General features: G+C 38.0%; 1 protein-coding gene across 6 annotated transcripts in view; it reads right to left on the reverse strand.

The window, feature by feature from the left end:
• Positions 1-24,641, reverse strand: part of cyth1b (cytohesin 1b) — a gene marked incomplete at its 3' end in the record, with an annotated part of 101,604 nt that overhangs the window by 14,044 nt on the left and 62,919 nt on the right. For 5 of the 6 annotated variants that reach the window (XM_079845968.1, XM_079845966.1, XM_079845969.1 and 2 more), the window contains exons 2-3: positions 6,241-6,323; positions 25-89 (exon numbers count right to left, since the gene is read on the reverse strand). In XM_079845968.1, coding sequence (XP_079702094.1) covers positions 25-89; positions 6,241-6,323 — 148 coding nt within the window. Of the gene's footprint in view, positions 1-24; positions 90-6,240; positions 6,324-22,922; positions 22,963-24,641 lie in introns of those variants that run through there. The other variant, XM_079845971.1, reaches the window with a different exon arrangement.

A 24,641-nucleotide genomic window follows, 5' to 3' on the forward strand; every position in this document is an offset into this window, starting at 1 on the left:
ATGAATACAAAAATAAAATCATACCTTTCTTGAGTGGAGCCAAGACTTTCGATCTCAGTCGTCACCTTTGTTATCTCATCCTTGAGCCGCTATAAATAAAAAAAGACAAAAGGAAACCATGGTTGAGTTAAAGGAGAACTGAAGGTGGGGCTGCCCTCTAAGGAACCTCTCAAAGTCAGCCTGCCACAGGAAGTGATGGAGAGCCCTGAATCTAATAAAATGAACACACAGAGGATCATAAATATCTAATATGATTATCAAGAGTATGAAACATTCAATCATAGCACAGTGTGACACCTGCATTAGATATCAAGATGAAGTAGCTTTTGTTAGGGGGAAGGGAAGGGGGAGAGAGGTGAAAGATGACATAAAGAATAAAGAGATGACAAAGAGATCAAGAGGGTATTTGAGCAAGTGTGTGTGTGTGTGTGTGTGTGTGTGTGTGTGTGTGTGTGTGTGTGTGTGTGTGTGTGTGTGTGTGTCTGTCTATCGATCTATAATAGTTTTTGAATCTTTTAACTAAGTAATTCACAGTTATTGTGCCTGTTCTATTGCTTTTGTAATTTGTTCCTTTGTTCTTTAATTGTTACTTTGTTAACTTATAATACAGTAATAAAATACATAATACAATTTTCAATTAAGAATATCTATTTTTATTTCATTGACAAATATCTGAAGACTTCCCACCTGAGTTTTAATGTATTTTGTTAATATTTAAATTATTATTTACCTACTTAAACAAAGTCTTTGCCTACAAATATTTTTTTTTTTGCTGTGGAATCTAAATTTGTCATTTGAGAATAATGAAATTTCACTAGTACTGGTATCAACTAAAGACAATTTGGTGTTCCAATACAGGTGACTACTGGGTGCAGTGTTTTGAATGCAGGTGATGTACTATATGTGGCTGGTGTTTTACTATAAATGCACTTTTATTTGGTCTTTACAAAGTGAATTATACTGTACTATCCACATGTTGTAAGCATGTGTGTGTACTGTAAGCATGTGTGTGTACTGTAAGCATGTGTAGTCAGTGTGTGTGTCATAACACTTTCAGCAATCCATCTTCCTGAAGAAACTCAGGCACAGATCAATAAAACTCATATTATCAATCCACCAAGGGTACGTGCGCGCGCACACACACACACTTGCCCTTTCGATGCATCCTGCATTAACACTTCATCCCTCTCAAGCTATAGCACCTGGAAAGGTCAAGCAAGTATGCTTTTAACATCTGACCTTCCTTCGCTATACATTTTCAGAGTGTGTGCATGACCCGAAACGTCACTATAGGACTGCGGTGCTGCTGCATCCTTAAGTGTCTGACCCAGACAAGTGCTCTTGGTGCTCCATAAAGCAATGTGTTTAAAGAATTACTTCACTTCAAAATGAACATTTCTTGATATTTTTGCAAAGACTAATACAAACGCCCTTTACCAAAAAACACTCCATCTTCAACTTCAAAACCGTTTTTATTGCTAAAGGACGTTTGTATTAGTCTTCGCATGTGCGCTTTGTAAACACAGGGGCGGTACTTCTGCCTGCGTCTAGCGTGACCTTTCCGATGTGATTGCACAATCACTGGCACGCTGCAGAGCAGCGCAAGGTGAGCAATTTAGGTTAAAAAGTATATAAATGTTTTTATTTTTTTTTATTTAAATGGCCGATCGTTTCACTAGATAAGACCCTATTCCTCATCTGGGATCGCGCAGAGCCTCTGAAGCCCTTCGAAGCCCTTTGAAACTGCATTGATTTGGACCTTCAACCCGTTTGGTTGCCATTGAAGTCCATTATGTGGAGAAAAATCCTGGAATGTTTTCCAAAAAAAAAAGAAGTAATTTCTTTTCGACTGAAGAAAGAAAGACATGAACATCTTGGATGAGAAACTTTCATTTTGAAGTGAACCAATCCTTTAAGGGATAGTTGCAAACAATAGTTCCAAAACCGTAAGACTTTACTTCATCTTTGAAACACAAATGAAGATATTTGAATGAAATCTGAGAGCAATCTGAGAGTCCACGCAAATACCACTTTGACGCTTCAAAAAGTTCCTAACAAGATCATAAAAATAATTTATATGAATTCCAATGAAATCCAAATTTTCAGAAGAGACACAACCCTTTATTTGATTAACAGATTTAATTTAGGCTTTTATTTATAAACATTCATCAACACACACATCAGTTGTGGTAAATGGAAGCTCAAGCATGTTTACTTTATGTGCGAGAACCAATGAGGTTCATTCACAGCACGTTTGAACTTCCGCAAGAACAATGAGGTTTGTTCTTGCGCGTCAATCTAGTTTTGTTGAGCTTCCGTTTATGTTCGCTGATCAATGTTTATATGTGAAAAAAGGCTAAATTCAGTCTGTTCATCATATAAAGCAAAGGATTGAGGAAGAATTTGAAGATAAAGAAATCATGCTATTAATCTGGTCCACCCCAAATTTGTGAAGGGTTGCGAAATAAGTTTTTACAAGTCATGTAAAAAGTCTAAAAACATATCCAGAAAGAGATGGAAAGTCACTTAAGCAGGGTTTCTGCAGGTTTTATGGAAGTACATTTAACACCTTTTTAAGATCAAATAAAGAAAACTTAAGGAATAAATTAAATGGAAAATAATCCAATATGTTCTTTAAATGTAATTGTCTAGGAAGCACACAATGGTTTGTACTAGCAACACTTCAAAGACAGATATCCATAGCTTAAATAATTTTACAAAACATAGACTACAGTTTGAGATAAGAAATCTTGTGAAAGAGATTTTATGATTAAAACAAGAACAAAAATCTGCCAGTGGGTTCAATAAATCAAGAATATTCAAATATAAGTAATGTTCATACCAAATGGCAGACATTTGTTCTTGTTTTAAGCATAAACACACTTAATTGTGTTCAATTTATCAGAAAACAAGACTTAACTTCCTTTAAGGATGTTTTGAATTTGTCCTGGAAAACAAGATATTCATTTTTTTCAGTGAACGAACGTCTTACAAGTTTGGAATGACATGAGGGTGAGTAAATGATGACAGATTTTTCATTTTTGGGTGAAGTAACCCGTTAAGTGTTCTGACCTAGTTTTGATACATTCATCCAAAATTTGACAAATTCCATGACGTTCTGCATTATACAGTCATTTCTATTTTTATGAATGGATGCTGCAATTCTGTCCATGACCCTAATAGGGCCCTAATTTAATGCCATGATATTGAATTGTTTAGCTCCAATTTAAGACACAATTTAAGGCCTTAAATGTAAGGCCTTAAATTGTGGAAGGTCAAATTAAGACTTTAAGACTTTTTTAAGACTTAGAGAAAGCCTGCTTAAGTTAACCAATAGTCCAGTGAAATTGACCGAAAGTTTCTCTGAACTCCAACTCAGAGCAGGGAAGATGTCTGTGGGCACAAAGATGGATTAAAGTGGTCATGATAATGACGTTCTATCTGAATGCTGCTAGGCAACAGCTGCCATATAAAGGTAACATGTAAACAAACACTAGTCTCAGCCCACACTTTTCCATTCGTTTTATCCTTATGCAGTGAGTTTAATGTCTTCCTTTGTCTCCTGGCAACAGCCAGAATTTTCCAGATGGACCGAGAGTGAACCAGGGTTGTCCAGCATGACTCTATAGAGACAGAGAGGCTGAGCATGGCATTTCAGTCAATTTAATCGAGCACTTCATCTCCATTAGACAAATATTACATGAGCAATTAACTTATCGTTCCATTGGTATCAAGGAGGACACCTGGGACCATTTGGTTAACTAATATTTTATTTAGTATATGACATTTATACCTAATTATACACATTATCACCTCCATTTTTTATAGACTCAAAGTTATACAAAATATTTTGGCCATTGTCTTTATGCTTCTAATAAGAGTGTGGTACTCTTAGCTCCGTTTACCACATTTACCTTTTTTTTACACTGATTTTCTCCCCCAAAAAACTGTAGAAAATGCAAAAAGGCAAAAAAATCAGCCGATTCTGCTGGACCTATAAAGTGCAACAACTAAGCAAAACTGTATTAGGAAAAATAATAACAACAAACAAATAAATAAATAAATAAAAAGATCACTATGGCATTAATTGAGTCAAACTGTATTAGGAAAATATTTAAAATGTTGTTGTTTTTTAACACCTCAAAGAAATGCAAATGACATGAACAGAAAATAACCACTGCTTTTACCCTTATTTCCCAACAGCCAATATTTCCCTAAACTCTGGAGCTGCAAATGTCTGACCACCTAAAAATCCAGAAATGTGCTATCACACACAGAGCATCGATCAGCTCCGGCTAACCCTAATTGGACTGACATAGACGACAGTATCATCGATAACCGCACAAGGCCTTCAGGGGCCACGGCACATAGCGCCGAACACGAAAGACAGAGCCATATTGGATCTCCTGAATGTCTGAACACCGCTGGTTCAGTGAGCACGAACAAAAAACATTTAGTTCAGACAGCCTAGCATCGATTTTCAAACTCACTGGTTATTGTAGTGAAAATCAGAAGCACTCTGGGAAATGACAGATGTTTACTTATACATGAAATCTAAAGTTCTGTCTAGTCTCTTTCACTTGAAAGGACTAATAATACTGCAGAGCTGACCTGATTCAGTGTGTGAGAGAATGTGTGTATACTGAACAAAAAAAAAGCAAGGACATTTGGAGGAGTACTTCAAGGTCTGTTGTCAACAGCATATTCATTTTTGCTTTGGTATCAAAAACCATGAAATTTCACTGGTTTTGACCACTGAAATCTTGGTATGGTGACCCATCGTAAATGTTGTAACGCATTACTGCCCAAAGGAAGACTTGTGTCTTCCAGGTTAGAGGGAGTATGCTGGTTGGCAGCATCACATGGCTCCTTCATTAAGAGTGTAATGGGGTCTAGAGGCGGTGGGTCTTGAGCTGATTCAATCAGTTCTCTCTGATCATGACCCATCACAACCTCCATCTATGTGAAGGAGAGACTGAGGTCTTATAACGCTCCAGTTAACTCATCTTTTACTGTCTGTCTCTCCACACATATAGAGAGTAAGACAAAGACAAATCCTCTGCTACAGGTTCAACATGACACTCCCAGGAATCTTACTCGGCCAGACACAGACATTTTTCAACAACGAAATGAAAAATTCATCAAGCTTTTACTGACTATGTTATGGTACCTCAAATGCTTTGCAGAGAGTGCAACTTTAAAATACTGAAAGCTTTAAAGTATAATAAAAAAAAAGGTTTTGACATATATTTTGACAAACCAATGTTGAATAGTTTGTGGTCAATACATTTATTTTAAAATAAAACTTTATTCAGAAAAAATGCATTAGATTGATCAATGTGTTTGTCTTTATTGAATAAATTACATTTTAAAATATATTACAATTTTTTTGATCAAATAAATGCAGCATTTGGTGTCATATTTTTTTTTTTTTTTTTTCAAAAGACCCTAAACTTTTGAACGGTAGTGTGTATAAATTATGTAGTAGTAGACTAAGCAAAAATAAAGATGGTTTCAGAATCAAGAATGCTATCATATTTGGCAATAAAACATAAAATTAAAAAATCCTAATTTTAGAAATCAAATACATGTCTGATTTAAGAAGAGTAAAGATATGAGTATTCTAACAGAGAGAGAGATTGTTCTTCTGCTGATGGCAGTCCTGCTGTTCAAGGGCGATCAGGAAATAGCAGCAGACTGGAATGGAACTGGCAGTTAGCGGCAAAGATGAATGCCAAAGATATGCCACCAAACTTCATTTGGAGGTTTACATGATTGATTAAGCCATTTAAGAGACGAAGGGGACAGAGTTTGGCAGGAGCATCATCAATGGTTGACATTCCAATTGCGTAATAGAATCAGCATAATTTAATTTGCTGGACTTGGCTAGCACCATCTGCTCCAAAGCATACCGCCCCCTTCCTGACCCAGCTGTTACAGTCTATATCCCAGGGTGGGACATCCCATCAATCCTGTACACTAAAACTGTACAGCCAGGGTCATGGAAGCCCCTCCCCTGATCCAATTCCTATTCTCTACAGGTCCACCTCATTCCAGCTGCCTTGCACAAGGCCAAGAGAGAGGGGGATAGAAGGGCATGAGGTTGATTTGGTAATATTATTTAGTATAATTAATGAGACATCAGGCGGTTCAAAGAGCAAACTCACTCAAAACAATACTGGCTTCGGAAACAATTTACTTAAAAGTAGCAGCTTCAGAGAAGAGATCTGAAGATATTACCTGTATGTCCTCTAGCAGCTCCTGTTTCCGTCTCCTAATGTTCTCCAGCTCCTGCTTCTCCTCTGGCGTCAGGTCATCCGGTACTTTGTTTGGAAACAAACAAAAGCAAACAATGAGCGTTCAGATGTACAAACGCGAACCAATGCAAATACGCAAACGGCCAAGCTGTGGTCTCTTGACTTGGACATTTTTGTACATTTCTAAGAGGTTACATGGGTTATCAAAATTTTGTCAGAGAAACAGAACAGATGTAAAAAGAAGGGATGTGCAACATAACAAAAATTGGACAAAAGTGAATTGCCTGAGGTAAAGCACTGCCTTTGAGACACAAACCAACTCAGCAATGAATAACGAGGAAAAACAGCAGCGTTGTTTATATGGGCCTCTGATCGAGAACGTCAGGGGCCCGTTTCAGAAAGGAGGTTAAGTGAAAACTCTGAGTAAGTTAACACTGAAATAAGGGAAACTGAGTTTTCTGTTTCAGAATGGGAGGTACGTCAAACCCGAGAAAGCAGGGTAGGTCAAGCCCATTTCTGAAAGAGAAGCAACTTATATTCAGAGTCAGTTACCATGGTAACTTACTCCGTGAACCTAACCTGGTCAGAAGCAGGTTTTCTTAGGTAAACCCAGAGTCTCTTTCGGTCTCCTCCCCCTTTTTAAAGCGTCAGCGGTGTTTAAATACTTAATTCGTTCAGAAACATGTCGGTAAAAGATGGCAATATATTACAGTTTTCAATAACTATTTTACAAAATGCAATACTTTCATAACATGACCCAGATATTGATATAATATATTGCCAGGTCTCTGCTGACTCCCAACTTTTGCAAACCAGCCAAAGACCATCAGGAAAAAGCCATTCTGCTCAGCAGTTCTGATGCGCTCTTGAGAGGTTTGATGTTGCATTTGCAGAACACAAATAATTTATATGAACCTTGCATCCATAAACCTAAAGATTTCTCTGAAGCAATTGAGTTTAAGTGCTTTGTTCAAGAGCACTAAAGTCAGTTCAATACCGGGCTGAGGGCCAACCTCCCTCTGATTCGGCTTGGTTTGGCTGATGCCAGTCAGAGAAAGACTCTGCTTTTCAATCTTTGTGCATTATAATAAGATATTAATACAGCACACATGAACTTAAGGTTTGTGCAAAATTTAAGCACTACTCAAAAGTTACAGGGTTTAAACTATATTCAATTTTTTATTTAAAAGGTATGCAAGATATTTTTTAAATTATGTATAAATCATTAATATCATTATCAGTGTTGGGGAAAGTTACTTTTAAATGTAATGCATTTGTGTTACTCCCTAAAAAGTAACTAATTGTGTAACTTAGTTACTTTTTATGGAAAATAATGAGTTACGTTACTTTTGCGTAACTTTTTCTCATCTGGGCTGGACTCTTGTGGCCTATAAGTATGATTGAATTGGATCATAGAAGTTCAGCAGCAAAGACGTTAAATAAAGTGAGATGAAATACATAAAGTATACTTGCATAATTTAACAATTATTGCAGGTTTGTGTAACATTCAGAGTTTGCGTTTTACTGTTTTTGTTAATTGTGAGGAATACTGAATCTGTTTTAGCAAGTGAGATGAGTAAATGAATGCTCACATTTGGTCCTGGATTACAAGAACCATCATGTTCCCACAGGGCACACAACGCCTCTGCGCTTCCCATTTCTCTCAACATGGGGACAGGAGGTGTCAGTCAAAAAATGGAAAAAGAAAGTAACTTGTGTTACTTATTTGAAAAAGTAACTCTTAAGTAATTTTTTGGTAAATTTAAAAGCAATGCGGTACTTTACTAGTTTCTTGGGAGAAGTAATCCAATTAGGTACCTTATTAATATTAACACAGATTATAAATATTATTATTATACATAATTTTTATAATATACAATGAATCAGTCCCTGCATGACAATTTTTTTTTATCAATTACACGTGAAACATGATTGGCAGTGGAGATGAATGGCCTCATGTCATTTTGAGACAGAGGTCATTTGTCTAGATACAGCCGTCTCTTTAATGGGTTGGGGGTCTAAAAACAACATGGGGCATTTAAGGCCACCAAAAAACAACACAAAATTCCTTTGGTACTGAAAAACGTATTAAAAGAAAAGTATGTTAAGACAAAAGCATTTAAACTCGACCCTGACCTTACCTAGCCATATGATCAGCTGAACCTCCCAATAAAAACAAAGACACTCAGTCACATGATATGACGACCCTCACCTTTCACGTGACCTCATTAAATCCCTTCCTGGTGGCCCGTATGGCAGCCTGACCCTGCAGGGGTCCAACAGAGACCCTACTAGCGGCCCGTGGAGATCTTGAGTACTAATTGATTCCTTGTTCCATTTACACCGTCGTATACAAGTGAGGTTGTCATGGTTATCTCATGCTGCAGCCATAGCAACAGTTCCCAAACCATCAGGTCCTGACATTACAGCACCATTAGCTGATGAGAATCTCACCATTGTTATAAAGACAAACCTACAACCTGCGCACAGCTCGTCCTCACTAATCACATGGATAGCCATGTTTCTGAAAGACTTTTTGTTGCCATAGTAATGCACTGCATGCATTTCTTTGCTGAACTCCAGCTGGGATGTTTGACAGGCAGTCTGTGAGCAAAAATCCCATCCAAAAAGCAGCCCATCCCCCCTCATTTTGTAGAAATTGGTATTACAACCTCCAGAAGAAATCCATTAGTCTCGCCTCAGGTGAGGCTGGAGTTTACACACAGTACACGTGTTCCTATCACATAGGTCGATATCACATAGGTGGAAAAGTTTGCTCCGGTAGAGAGGAGAGGTAGGAGTGTGTGGGCAGCTGTATTAGTGGACATCCATCACATAGGATCATTTCAGGGGAACTGAGATAAGACGTCACAAACATTGAATCACATGGGCTGCGTGGAGTTTCAACACAGCCAATTGCACTATGAGCTAAATTTGCATTACAAGCCTTTTCCCCCGAATATATGAGCATCACTTGTTTGGATATGGATTTACATCTATGGAAAAAGTAGCCCAGAAGACTACTGGAGCCAAAAAAAGGACTTTCTCACCTTTATGTAATTACAAACCTACGAGGTGAGGAAATGTTAACTACGTTTTAATTTTGGGATTAACTATTTCTGGACGGATGGATAGACCTGTCAAATAAGACTTTTTAATGGTTTTGAAAAGTTTCATGCTCACCAAGACTGCATTTATTTGATACAAATACAGTAAAAACAGTGATATTGTGAAATATTTCTACAATATCTCCATTATTTATTCCTGTGAATAAATCATTTATTCCTCCAGAAATCATTATAATATGCTGATTATTATCAATGTTGAAAACATTAGGACATTAGGATTCTTTGATAAATAAAAATATCAAAAGAACAGCATTTCTGTCACTTTTAAACAATTTAATCCATCCTTGCTGAATAAAAGCATTAACTTGTTTAAAACATTTGAACGGTATATTATATGACACATTATATCATATACCAGAGGCCCAAAATCAACTCCCATTTGAACAGGAAAAGGTTAACTGTGACTTTCTAGCTGGAACTGCACATGCTGAATCAAATGAATCAAGAAAGAATGTCTTGAATGACTCTTGGTATTTAGGGCATCCAAACTGAACACTCAACAATGAAATCACCAACCAAAGCTAAAATGTCTAAAAATCATAACTGCTTTAATTGTGTAGCTTGGTGGCAACTTATGAAAATGAGGGGTGACTGGGGTCCATTTAATAAAATGACTTATAGTTAAATTAATGACACTTCATTTTCAGTTGGCTTTGAAATATGACGTAACCAACGACAACAGCCATTTTAGACCTGCCTCATATTTTCAATCATCTTACTCGTTAAAGGAAGGCAAACGTGCTAGTCGGCCTTTTCCAGCACAGTGTTAATATTTACACACAAATGTATTTATACAATTCATAAATGCAGGTAGTATGCAAACTTCTCAACACAAACCATTGCTGCTAAATAAAACGTGAACAGTTCTTGAGGTTTGACAGCCTGCCACTTTCTACCAATGGTTGATTTGAATATTTTGATGCTTTGCTAGGGCTGTAACGATTTGTCCAAAAATAAAAACCTCGATTAATTGAACATTTGACCTCGATTACGATTCAATGATAAAATGATAACGATAAAATACTTGAAGGAAACGGTTCACTTTCAGCAGTTATTGTCTATGGAGCAGATTTCTGTTTGTTGTACATCAGATACAGATAAATTAACACTGTATGCCTACATTACATTTATTTGAATGCATTAATGAGAGAGTGATTGTGTGTGTGAATTACTCTTACTGTCTCTATTCATTATGAAGCTGTGGTTTGTACTTACTTCAAAGGTATTAAAATAACGGTTGAGTTTCTAAGCTACTTTAGTGACTTTACTTTAGTCACAGGACAGCATTGATCCTGCGTTTCTGTGCTCCTCTGCGAGCTTCTGTCTGAGTGTTCGTTTGTCACAATAAATCAGGCATTAGTTCAACATAATACACATCTGATGGTCGAAACTCGCTTTAAATGTTCAAACTGACAGGGCTTAAACCACATACAAATGACAAAGCTTTGCGAGGACACAGGTGAAAGAGGTCTGCCTTCAGGGCGCGCGCGTTGTCGCGTTTAAACGCATTTACTTGACAAACTTTACGAGCACGAAAGTGAAAGCAGCTTCGGGGCTTGCGCGCGCCGTCTCTCTGTGTGTGTGTGTGTGTGTGTGTGTGTGTGTGTGTGTGTCAGCGCGTAGGCTATAAGAACAGCAATTAACTGACCTGTATAAACTGTGTAAAACATGCAGTTACTATAGTGATTCTGGGCATCTATAAACACAGATAACTGCTCCTGCATCTCTGTGTGCCTGAAAACTGCACTTGATGTGACTGACGGGGCGGAGTCACGTGAAAACCGAAATAACCGACATGGGAAAAATACGTCGGTTAGAGGTTCTGAATGTCGGTTTCGGTTATTTTTCGATTAATCGTACAGCCCTATGCTTTGCTTCACAATTATTTAAAATAAATGCGAATTTGTTTCAGAATAATTCAGATAACTCTACAAATTACTGTCTGAGTGCACTGAAAGCAATGTGACATGCTGCGTGACAGAGCTGGAACACCCCAATTATAATCAACAAATCTGTTTCTACTAGAGATGTATCAATTACAATTTTCTTGGCCGATTACGATTTCTTTTGTAAGTGCGACCTGCAGATACCGATTTTATATGTAAAAACTATAATTGACATTGGTATATACAAGCAAAAATCTACTTTTCCTCAATGCAAAATTTTTTCATAAAAAAACAAGTAAAAAGTCATTAATAAAATAAGAACAAAAACAAACTGCAAACAAATTAACATGAGAGCAGCAGGAATATAGACTGCTGTCACTTTAAGAGTTTATGCATGGATCCAATATACTGTTACAGAACATGTGTTATGTGTCTCAACTATTTACGTTCCAGAACTGACTGTTTAACTGAATACATGCTAAAGCCCTGGGTAAACTTCAAATGTCCACGTCCCGGAGCGTTTCACGCGCAGTCGTGTCCGCACAACTTTCAAAGTATACTCAACCACGGATGGGTGCGGATGGCCGAGTTCGACACATTTTTATACTCTACAAGACATCGGAGGGCAGCACTGAGTCGTGTCATCAACAGGACATTCGCTCGGCAGGACCGAAGGAGAAAAGTAGTGGATCAAACATTGCAACATAGTTCAGAAGAAACAACGCACAAACTTCACACAAACGCTCTTCAATTTCGCCATCCATTGTAGTATTTTCCTCCTCCTGTTTAAAAAAAAAAAAAAAAAAAAAAAAAAAAAAAAATATTCGCTCTTTCCGTAGTACTGTGCATATTGTCACCTAGTGGACTCTGTCTCTGGATTCTGTCTTTCTTACATAAGAACAGTAGTTAGGACAATTCGACAGCGAAAATGATACAGAACGATAATCAGATTGTGCTACCAGCACCATATTCATTGTGGTTTGAGGCTTTATTAAAATCCATCCCTTTTCCTATATTATATTTTATATACCGGGCCAGGCATGATTCCGGTCCCTGGCTGGTCGATCTGTGCATCTCTAGTTTATACTGCATTATAAATCGACAGTTGCTTGCAGCATAGACAGCATTATTAACAGGATCTTTCTGGTTTGTCAGACCAGTACTTTCAAATAAAGTGTGGTCAGTAGGCTGCCGATAACCACAGATAATCTCCCAGCAGGTCGAAGTTTGAGTATCTTCATGCATACACATGATACTACAAATTGTACCCACCGTGAGGCCCATTATGCATCTGCACACATTAAGGCAGTTTTTAGCTTAATGCTTCCTCATGTGCTTCCCATTGAAAAGACAAAGCACTCATGCTAAAGCTGCATTAGCATTTCATTAGCACATTTCTAATGAATCATTCAAAGCCGAAATCCTGGTTTAAAGTCGGCATAAAATGGAAGTTGGGAGTGAAGTATCCTAGTGAAACATCTTCTCGAACAAGAAAAACTGTCACAAGAGATGTCAGAGATTACGTTGCAAGAGAGATGGGAAGTTATTTTCATTAAATATTACAGGGGCACATTAATTAAAAATAAATAATGATGTGAAAAAGACTTTTCACTTTTGATTTTATTTTATATTTCATATAAATGGTTTGCAAAAAAAAAACATGTTCACTTTTTAAAACGGACAGACTTAAAACCCACTTGAAAAAGCAAATATCGAAGGGCTAGTCCATTTTAATATTTTTAAATAACCAACAGACTAGTTACAATTACAGCCATGCTATCACATCGTATAAAAAAAATCTGTAATTCAAGAGTCATCATCAATATTTTTCAGAGGTGTAAAGAGTACCTTAAAACCATACTTGAGTAAAAGTACAGATTCCTTACAGCGAAAATGACTCCATTACAAGTTACAAGTCACCAATACCAATACAACTTGAGTAAAAATTAACAGTACTTAAGAATTTTACTCATACTAAATATAGGCTCAACAATGCACAAGTCCTCGAAACCTGAGAGACATACCAGTGAAAATAAGAAAATTTATTTGTAAGATGAGAAATCATGATTATTTTCTAAGATCGGTATAAAACTGAAATCAAGGTTGACACAACAGCCTCTTAAACGTCTACATACTCAAGTCTCAGTTCAGCTCAAGTGCACAAAAAGCCCATACGTACTAAACCAATATCCTTCAAAAAGGTCTTGTCAATATATCGGATAAATAAAATTGTTATAGTAAAATTATATATAATAGTCAAAGCCTTCTTGCCTTCAGCTGGTTTCAGCCTCACCACCAGCTGCAGTCATGTCCTCATGTCATAAATCAAACACCTGCGATTCATCAACAACCTGCTAATGCACTCGCATTCATGTAAAGTACCTTGTTGATATGTTTGGGTGAGTAAAGGCAAAACGCACAACATATGGTACTAGTGATGCACGATCATGATTTTACATGGCCGATTTTTTTCAAGCAAACTGGCCGATTCCGATTTCCGATTTTTTTTTGTAAAGAATGAAAGTATACATGAACAAGATGTTTATCTGGTATTTAACAGGCCAAATTGGCTTTTGGCTAAAACGGGAAATTGAATTGGGTTGAACTTATGTGAAATTAAAGGCAACAACTGCATATTCTGCAATCCAAACAAAGAGGTTACTTAAATCAGCATTTGTTTTTAAACTCAGTGTAAAGAAAAAAAAGTGTTTACCAGTGAAATTAAATAAAATCAAAGTATACAATTTTTCCAAAATGTTAAATCAAATTATGTTTAGTGCAACGAAAAAAACCAAGATGCAACAGCAGGGGCTTTTTTAATCAAATTAAGTCAATGTAATTTTAAGGTCAAATAAAAATGATCATCCTATACAGAACTGATAGTATTTCATTTAAAAAGTGCATGCATGTTATTCTTTACAAAAATAAGTATTTCGGCTTTGTCACAAGTTAGTCTGTTTCGTTCTCATCCGATCCAACATGTGAGCTGAACAAACGCTCACTATCTATCTACACTTGTGCAGGGCGCAGAGAGGTAAGCTCGCACAACTTCAGCTCGCGCAGGAAAGCGGCTCTTCATTCCCTTCAGCGTATCTCGTCTCTTCCCTCAGTTCTCCAGTTTCCGTTTGTAACACACTAGTGACATGTTCGTGAATGATTGCGATATAGGCGTATGTGCACGCGGGCGGACTTCCTTAAAAATCAGCAGAAAAATACAAAAGAAAACCGTCCGGTTGGCGATTGCTCGCTAGAAGCAAAAACCGGCCAGTTCCATTTTTGGCCGGTCAACCGGTGCATCCCTATATAGTACCTTTAATGCCTTTAGATGGCGATATAGCTTCTTTATAGGAGAAACAAACAACTGCAGAAAAAGTTAGACGCCATGCAAAATGTAATGTGTAATTGCATTACTCAACACAAATGTATTGGAGTAGAAAGTACATTTACTTGTTCAAAAATGTAGTCAAGTAGAGAGTAAAAGTTGCTAATGATACTCAGTACAAATACAAAGTTGCCAAGAAGATACTTACGTACAGTAACTAATTACATTTATTCAAATACTTTACACCACTGATATTTTTGTCCATTTACCCAGAACAGAATGACTGCAAATTTTAAACAAATCTTAGTTAAAAAATGATCTATGTTCAGGAGCATAAGCATAAATGGCTTCAATAACAGACAAAAATCACAATTGTCAAAATCCTTAACACACGTCAAACAGAGCAAAAGCATCTGATGAATGTAAATTAAGAGTGAGAATAAAAGCAGGCCTTAGCCATGGAAACATCCCACCAGTTGCTAGTAGCTGGTTGGATACAAACATGTTTATTTATAAACTCAATATTGCAGCTTGTTGCCTGGTTTGAGTTATCCAAATTCATCAGCTGGATGTCAAAGGTTCTATGTTGGGCCATGGTAACAAGGTAGTCGCATGGTTTTTATCCAAGCTGGAGTGCCTTCAACCACGTGAAAGTTACCATTCATTTCCAAGTCAAATGTTGGTCCGAACTCGCAGGCAGGTGCCTCTATCGCAGAGACACATGTCTGCCTTTGACATCGATATGAGCCGATAAATCTTTAGGGAGAAGGCGCTCTAAATTGATGTCAAAGTGTCTGCCAACCACGTGGCTGGACGGTGGAGTTTTCTGGGACGTGGGGTGTCTCTTGTGGGCAACATTACTGTACAACATTACTGCTAATGGTACATTTTACATTAAGGGCATTTAAATTTTGGTTGGAGCCTTATGATTGTGTATAGCAACATATGACACAATATAAAGAGGTTACATTATGAGAAATCAAGCATGTGAGGGAGTTTATACAGAGGTCTAGGGCTGTAACAATTCCTAGATTAAATTTGAGGGCTCAATCTTAAAAATCTTTACCGATAATGATAACTAGGTTGGACCACGCTGGCCAATAACCAATTACTCAAACGAAAGTTTGTAATATGGATACTGAAGGAAAACAAACATAATACATAAAAAAGCGCTGAACTTTTCATATAAAACAGTCATGCTTGAAGATGGCCATCTTTAAAGGTCCCGTTTTTCGCGTTTTTTTGAAGCTTTGATTGTGTTTACAGTGTGCAATATAACATGTGTTCATGTTTCACGTGTAAAAAAACACAGTATTTTTCACACAATTTACTTATCTGTATACCACTGTTTTCACTGTCCTCAAAACGGCTTGAAAGATTTCCCTGTTCTATGAAGTCCCTCCTTCAGAAACACGTAACGAGTTCTGATTGTGCCAGCGGTTCCCGTGTTATGATTCGACAGCAGCTTAGCGCACGCAGAGCGCACGTTACCGGAAAGGTCACGCCTCTTACCATAACGGGGATGCATGCGCTCAATGATCTCTAAGTACAGCGTCCCTGGGAAAGCCAAACAAAGGTGATTTGACTCCGGGATGAAAATAACAGCGTCTCGACGACATGGCGACAAACACTATACAAACGCAACACTTCCTCTTCTCCACGCGGGAGCAACAAGACCACGCCCCCTTTTTTCATGTATTCTTGTGGGCGGAGGTTAGTCAACAAACTGTTCTACTGACGTAATTAAAGCAGGATGTACATGGATGTAGTCCAAACCGGCCGTTCGCTGTAGGCTTTGAAAGGGAACTTCTGTTAAATAAAATATCTCGCTTGGCATTGAACTTTGAGCTTTATAATTTTACAGGTATTATTTATGCTCTAACAGCAACATTACACACTAACTAAAGTTTGAAAAATGGGATCACGAAGAACAGGACCTTTAAAAATATCTTCACAAAGACCATAGCATGCATATATATGCATATATATATGACTAAACATTTGGGTCAGGCTTGCGTGTGTTTTTGTCACAGTTTTACCACTTGAGGTAATGTTAGCGCTCTCTCAGCCTCGATGGCATGCATACATCAGTATAGATTCTTGCCGATAACCGATTGTTCCAGCAATCGGCAATTGGAGCTGATTAACCAGCTATATACAGGGTTTTTCCTGCATTGAAATTTTTTTGGCGGCTGCCAAAACAAATTTTTGTCCCGCCAAAGCCTAATTTAATGAGTTATTGTGATTTATGAATGAAGTAGAATAGATGCTGCGCTTGTGACTGAGTGACAGAAAGAACGATCAGAGAGCTCCTCCCCGTGCGCACTCCCTGTGTCTTCATAATAATCACTGTGTTAGCTTTCTCATATTTCACATATTAATCCAAATCAAAAGGTCGGAAGACCGAAACCATGTTACACGTGGCACATTCGGACTATTTTTTCCTTGAATTACCGCTGGGTGTGAATTGCGCTCAAAAAACGTTGACTCTTCTCTGACCAGCTGACATAAAGCATACTTTCAATAAACGGGAAACAAATTATATTCAGTTATTAAGTGTTTTCTATGTGTTGACATCTTCCGCGATGTTCTAAGAGACAGTATTCGCACACAACGCTGTCCGATTCGTGACCTAATGACTCCTTTGAACCGAATCATTTTAACGTCTGCTTTGAATAGTGTTTCCCAACCGGGGTGCCGTCTGACAAGAGCAGGGGTGCCTTCAAATAATTCTCTCTTTGTAAACTTTGTTCAATGCATGCGAGTGCTGCCGTATGTATGAATATGACCAGTCATGTTCGCCGTCATCACCCGGGTGTAGTGCCAGATGACGCGAATGAGAAGTCACGCGCGCTGTGAGAAAATGTGTCAGTATTGCGCTCACAGATCACGTGGGTAGGGTGTGTGTGTGTGTGTGTGTGTGTGTGTGTGTGTGTGTGTGTGTGTGTGTGTGTGTGTGTGTGTGTGAACCACCACCGAAGACCATTTTTGACCCAGGAAAAACCCTGTATATATATATATAAATATAAAATGACAGTCAGTATATACTTATAAGTATATAAAGTATATCAAAGTACTTAAAATAATCACTATATGGACTCTTAGTGGAATCGCTATATCCTCACAGCCTTTAAAGGTCCCATGGCATGGCATTTTTCTATTATTTTATAATGTTTCTTGATGTGTACTTATATTGTTAGTATGATTTTTACATCATAAAATGTCATAATCATTTTTTCTATACTGATGTCTGCTCTGTGGCTGAATGCCCTGTTTCAAGAGGCGTGTCTGCTGTGAGACTTCAGTAAAAACGGCCACTGTTGTGATTGGCTGACATCTTTGCATTTGAAATGAGTATCAGATCTTGTAGTGAAGGGGGCGTGGTTTAACGAGGTCTACCAGGCAGGAGCAGGCACGAGCCTGCTGCCAGAGAGACGGATGGACCGGAGTTCACTTCTCATCAGATCTCAGCACGTCTCAGTTCAGTGAACTGTTGTAGTTACAGCATATACTTCAGGTTGTTAGTTTATTTCTAGTCGGAGGGGCTGACATTCATGTCAGAAAGTTAGTAACTTTAGTAAATTATGGATCAGCGCTGACTGGAGACGCGAACCATTTAGAACGATTCAGTCCGATTTGGTGAACTGATACGGTTCACTAAAAAGAACCAGTTCAAAAGAATGATTAGTTGCGAACCGGACATCACTAATGTACCAGAGACGGAGCGATTGCTGACAAAGTTATTTATAGTAACTACTGAGTTGGGAGCGCTGTTAGCGCAAGTTTATTTTGTTTGTATCTGAGAGTTCTGAATAAACACGAGTCCCAGTCACACCGAGTCCGTCTTCATCATTAATCTACCAACTTTGTAACACATGCAATGTACCATTACAGCTGTCGAGATGAACGAGTTACGAGTAAGTGTTGATAATAGCATTATTTTTAGATATTTTCCTATCATATGAAAAGCGTCAGTGACGCGCATTGAGTACACAGCGCAAACAAAGACACAACAGCTGTAACAGAATGTAATCCAGTTTATTGCGGAGCTAGGCTGGCTAGCCCGGATATGCTCACGCTTACCCCCGTTCTGCTTAATCTCGCGCCACGTTTGGTGTCTCCGCTGTGGGCCAGATGCAGTACTGGGGGTCGGTGATGTTAAAGGCCGACCGGTCAGTGCAGCCCGAGCCTCGGCGTGCGTGAGGTTTATCGCTAAAGATGTGACTCTGCCCATGTTGAGCAGAAACTCATGACTGTATGCACATTTTAGAACAGATAGACGCGACAAGGACGTACAAAAACATGGACTCACAAGATAGAAAACACTGTTTTCGGGAGAGAGAGAAGCCGCAGTGTGTGCACGAATAATAAATAATTAGCTACACATCAGAAATCACAGATCACAGATCAGAAGGAACTGAAAAAAGAATTCTGTTTTCATTTGTATGTCCAAACACTGAGAAACTGCCAGCATTCAACTCGTTCACAAGCCATGATCTCTCGAGGACAAATATGGCGCTCGCATGGGCGTGCCAGATTCTCTGGGCGGAGGAAAGGGAGGTAACCGTTCCTGTTATGACTTCATAACAGGAAAATTCCAGATCAGCTCTTCTTGGCTGTCATTTTCTCAAAGGCAGAGAAAGACACCCAGAACTCGGTTTACACCGATCAAAATTTCTAGCCACTTGGGGACGATATTCAGGCTAGGGGAACTCATATTAATGTTGAAAAACCTCATAAAATGAAAATGTCATGCCATGGGACCTTTAAGTGCCAGAATTATTTCTAAAACGAGATATTAAACTAGGGCGAGCTCTCCTGGGTAATGTGATCCAGCTCTGGCTCAATGTCACCAGCGGCGGCACTTCTTGGCACACTCGCAGCGGTGCATTACCCTGAAGTTCTCTCGCGGCGCAACCATGTGACTGTCAGAGCAAAGACATTCTGGCAGGCCGTAATCACACGTACTGTTGCTTGTGAGCATGTTGTCACTGAGTGACCATTCTGCAGAGTAAATGCTAGATTTTAACACTTTCATTTATGAAAAAAACAGAAGACCGTCTACAAATGCCAATTTCCACATTTAAACAAAGCAGTAATCACAGAAAAACACCACAAACTAGATTTTTTTAATGAATAAAATGCAAGAAATGCTGTTGTTTATGGTTGCTATTCAGTTGCTAAGATGATCTGAATGGCTTTTTGAGCATTGCTATGCAGTCATCTATATGATGTTCTAGTCCCTAGATATGGCTCAGATCCCTCCAAAGCAACTTTATGGGATGTTATTTGCCCATTCTATCGTTAGCTGACAGAGAACCACAGAGATTTTAAGAGAGATTTTTACTTCAAGAACTTTGCCACAGTGACCCACAGCGAGAGCAGGACACCATGCCTAACATACTCTCTCTGCTGACCAGGTCAATTCAACACACTCACTAAATACCAGACATGTCACCCCTACAAACAAACACCACAGGGGCAGAAGAATGTGCCATCATCAATCAAGTCACTGGCTACATGCTGTCATTTGGACATTGTAAAGGGCTGAAGAAAACGCGGAACACAGGGGTTGTTTTCCAGAGAAAACGCTAACCAAACATTCATTATAGGCATGTCTGCTCTGACTGATCAATACTAGATGAATAGAAGAAGAGACAGATCAAAAAATTAACTAAACATGACCATTAATCCTGGAGGACCCCAGTTTACATAGTCTACATAGAAAGGATTTTAAGGAATCGCACTTCTGCCGCCTTTCAAGATACCTAATTTTGGCCAAATTCTAAGGCAACATCACATGTATCCTTTGTGGAGCATGCAATCCTATAATACACTGTAACAAGTGAAAGAAAATGTCCATGAAGCCATGAAGGTGGATGGAGCTAGAAAAATGTCAACTTTAAATTTATTACACATTCATTCAACATTGAAACGTGCTTTAAAGGTAGTAGAATCTAATTGACAATCATGGTAATTGCTTAGCAACATGCTAGCATTCTAATAGCGAGCAAACAAATTTAATGCTACATTTCATACTGTTTAAAAGTCCTTTCACACTGGACACGATTTTGACGCTCGAACGGTTTTATTTTTTGATCAGCTGTTTGTGTAATGAGTGCTTCCACACCGAACGCGAATGTGCTGTGGCGTAAAAAAAATGTTTATTTTTTTTCGCTTCAATTATGATTTTTTTTAACTCTTGCAGCGACAGAAAATGCTTCAACCAATCACATACAAGGAAACAATGGTGACGAAATGTCCAGTTGATGTCATTAGCTATTCAATAAACATTAACCTTTGTCAGGTATCGCATTTCTCACGAGATTACAGCTATAGTTGTAGTTACAGCTGCAGCTGTGTTTGCCCAATGTAGGCTACAGACAACGATAACAATCTTATTGTAAAACCTAATTGTGTCCACGACTATGGAAAGTGAATGTGTTTCCGCCAGTACGTCTGTGGAACTTAAATGTTTACATTATGACTCAACCGGAAACATAGCTGGAAACACAGCTTCCCCGAAAGGGCCTTTAGGCCCAAAACATTCACACAAGAACGTACAAACTCGTACGAAAGTACCTGAAAGCAAATGCTACAAGCCAGTTCTTTCATGCTGAAACATATTCGATTGCAAATAATGCGCGTATTGCATTGTCTGCGGTGTAGCGGGGACACTATAGAGAGTATTAGCATAAACTGTCACTTCTATGGCGTTTTTTTCTTTCAGCTCATCTACTGTCATGGCGGATCAACAACAGTTGAAAATAATTTTGCTAGTAAAGTAAACAGTTTCACACAAAAATTCTGTTATCATTTATATAAACATTGATCAATGCACATACATTGAGCTCATCAAACACGTTCAACAGAAGCTCAAAAACAATTGTTTGACACGCGAGAACAAACCTCATTGGAAGAACGAACTGACGGCGATATCTATGGATTTTAAGGTGATCAGCTAACCTAGCTAGTTCTTTTCATTGTTGCTGTTTTATTCGATTTGAATATCTAAATGTTAGTCGGAAGAAGAAAAAAAACTTTTAGATGTCAATCTGCATATGCGATGAACATTGATCATGCTCATCTTTGCTCGCTCCTCTGAAGGAGGCTCTATAAAGTCACATGGATGAATATTTTTTGTAACTTTTTTAAAATTTTATTTTGCTTTTTTTCCACACATAACAATAACGAATACAAAACACAAAGAGAAAGAACAACATACAAAAAGTAATTAAAATAAAAGAAATAAAAATGGAGATACAATGACTATTTCGGGGAATAGAGTTGGCAAAATTACCCAATAATTTTGGGTAAACTAGCCTTACCCTCTAATGAAAAACCTAAACCAAAAGCGATGAGACTTTTACAGAATATGTAAATTTGTTGCGCATAACCCCCATTGTTTACGTTCACGTAAGCCATTAGCGACAGTGTTTACGAAGACACTCGCCGAGATTTTGACATAATTTTGCATCTGTGTCAATTCAAGCAAAAATAGACCGAATTGAGTCCTCTTCCACGTCTTTCTGCGCTCAAATGGTTTAAAATTGGATGCAATATCTTGATTTGTATTTCGAAGACTGGAATGACATAAGGGTGAGAAAAGGATGACAGAATTTCCATTATTAGATGAACTAAGCCTTAAAACTATCAACATTTTTATAGCTATGCTAGTTACCTGAACAAAAACATTCGGCTTAATGATGCTTCTGAAGCCAACTCTATCGCCCCCTTGAGCCAATTATGTTCAAAAGGGCTGCGTGTTTACAACGCATTGGCCAAGTATTCACACTTGTGTACTTGCATAGCACACTGCCTTATAGGCCAATATATTATATCACATTAATGTGTGTACAAATTGAGACGAAGAAAAAAACAGCAGGAAAAAGGACAAAGCTGCAACAATTATCAAGTATCTTTGCTGAAACATCAGTTGATACAAGAACACCCACCACTTGCTCCTTCTAAGCATTGTCTCTGCAAAGACACTGATAAGAAAGGCAGCTGAAAAACACATGCCACAGATCAGAATTACTGTTTAATCAAGTCATCCCAGAAGCACATACAAAGCCTCCATCTAAACAGGCTACATGTCTTGTGGCTGCCACGAGTTTCCTGAGGTCATACTGACTCATTCTACAATGACCTGTGAAGGGAAAAGTCATCCACAAGCCTACAATAGAAACTGTCAGTGTGTTTGTCAAAGTGTGCACACGATTTATTAGCTAGATGTAGATGTGACACACTGCTACATTTAGAAATATGTATGTTTATGAAAAGGGACAAATGATTGTAAATGCATAAAATGTAAAAAAGGACAATGTACCTGAGTAAAATATTCCTGTAGTGCTGAATGACAGCTCTATGCCTTCACAATTCCAGTTCTTTCGATCCAATTAGCCGGATAAATACACCTGCATGCGTTATTGCTATCCAGAAAAGCCAGCACAAGCCTAACTCCCAAGATCTTCCAGTAATCTCCAGCGCTCCATGCGTGAGTGGAAGTGATGCTACAGGGAAATGAGGTGGCCAGTTTGAGATCTCGATTGCTCTGCTCTCAGCATAAACTCTGCTGTATCTGAAAATGACCCCCTCCTCTCTCCCTCATGTTGTTTCTCTTTATGGCTCTCTATAACCCTCTCCTCTTGTCTCCTCCCCCGGCACACACACACTCATTTTAGCACACTCAAGAGCTCCACCCTGTGGCTGCACAGAATTTTGCCCCCTGCCCTGTGATATTTTTTAACATACACTACCGTTCAAAAGTTTTGGGTCAGCAAGATTTTTATTGAGCAAGCATGAATTAAAATGAATCAAAATTGAGAGTAAAGACTACTGGTGTTCTTTTGAATTTTCTTTTCATCAAACAATCCTGAAAAAAAAAAAATTGCAGTTTTGACAAAAATATTAAGCAGCACAACTTTTTCAACATTGTTAAGAAATTAATAAGAAATGTTCCTCGAGCACCAAATCAGCATATTCAAATGATTCCTGAAGGATCATGTGACACTGAAGAATGGAGAAATTATGCTGAAAATCACAGGAATTTATCGAGTCCCAAATAAAACTAATTTTATATATATATATAATATATATATATATATATATATATATATATATATATATATATATATATATGCTATGAATTAGGAATTAGTTTACTCATTTTATTACTTATTAAAATCATGACCTTGAATTGTATTCTCACGACTTTTTCATTCCCTCGTTTTAGTAAATTGTTTGCCACGTTGAACTAATTAGTTCCCTTGTTTTGAATTAATGAACAAATTATTATTTTGTGCGCACAATTCACATAAAACAAAGGAACAAATTAAAATGTGCTGACGTATCAATAAGTCATGGAAGTAATTGTTGATTTGTCACGAATCGCAATATACATTATTTTTGTCTACATGTTATGTGCAGGCCTCTGTAGCAATTTATTATAATTTAAAATAAATTAATACCAAAGAGTTACTTTACTTCAGTAGCCAAAATTACACATAAATCAAAATCAGAAGTATTAAAGACAAAACAAATACTGAAAGAGATGATTAAAAAAAGAGGAACAAAAAAGATGAAAGTGTACACAAATGTGACCTTTCATTCTTTTGCTCAGCTTTTGTCTTATTCTTATTCCATCCACAATAAAAGAGACAGAACAAACATACCTCTCCGTGTTTGCATTTAGGCATGTTGCGGTTTCTGTCCGGTTTTCCCAACACAGTCCAGTTTGGCCTGTTTTCAGAGCTCAAAAGGCATAAGCTTTTGTACTCAAGGCATACGCTTGTGTGTTAAGAAAAAAACATCTGATCTAGACGTGACCTGAATTCAGTCAGAATGTCCTCCACCAGACATTAATGAGAGAGGAAAAAAAAAAATCACTCAATCACACAGCACTGAGCAATAAAAAAAGCAGATCCTAAAAGAAAACCGGCTCAAGACAGGCCTTACTTAATCTATAGGGCTTGATTTGGGGTCGCACCAAGTAAAGCCACTGCTGACCTGGATATCCAGGGTAAGGAGGGTTACGGATGGAAAGAGG

Source organism: Gobio gobio, assembly GCF_949357685.1.
Source record: "Gobio gobio genome assembly, chromosome: 20".
Taxonomy (NCBI): Eukaryota; Metazoa; Chordata; class Actinopteri; order Cypriniformes; family Gobionidae; genus Gobio; species Gobio gobio.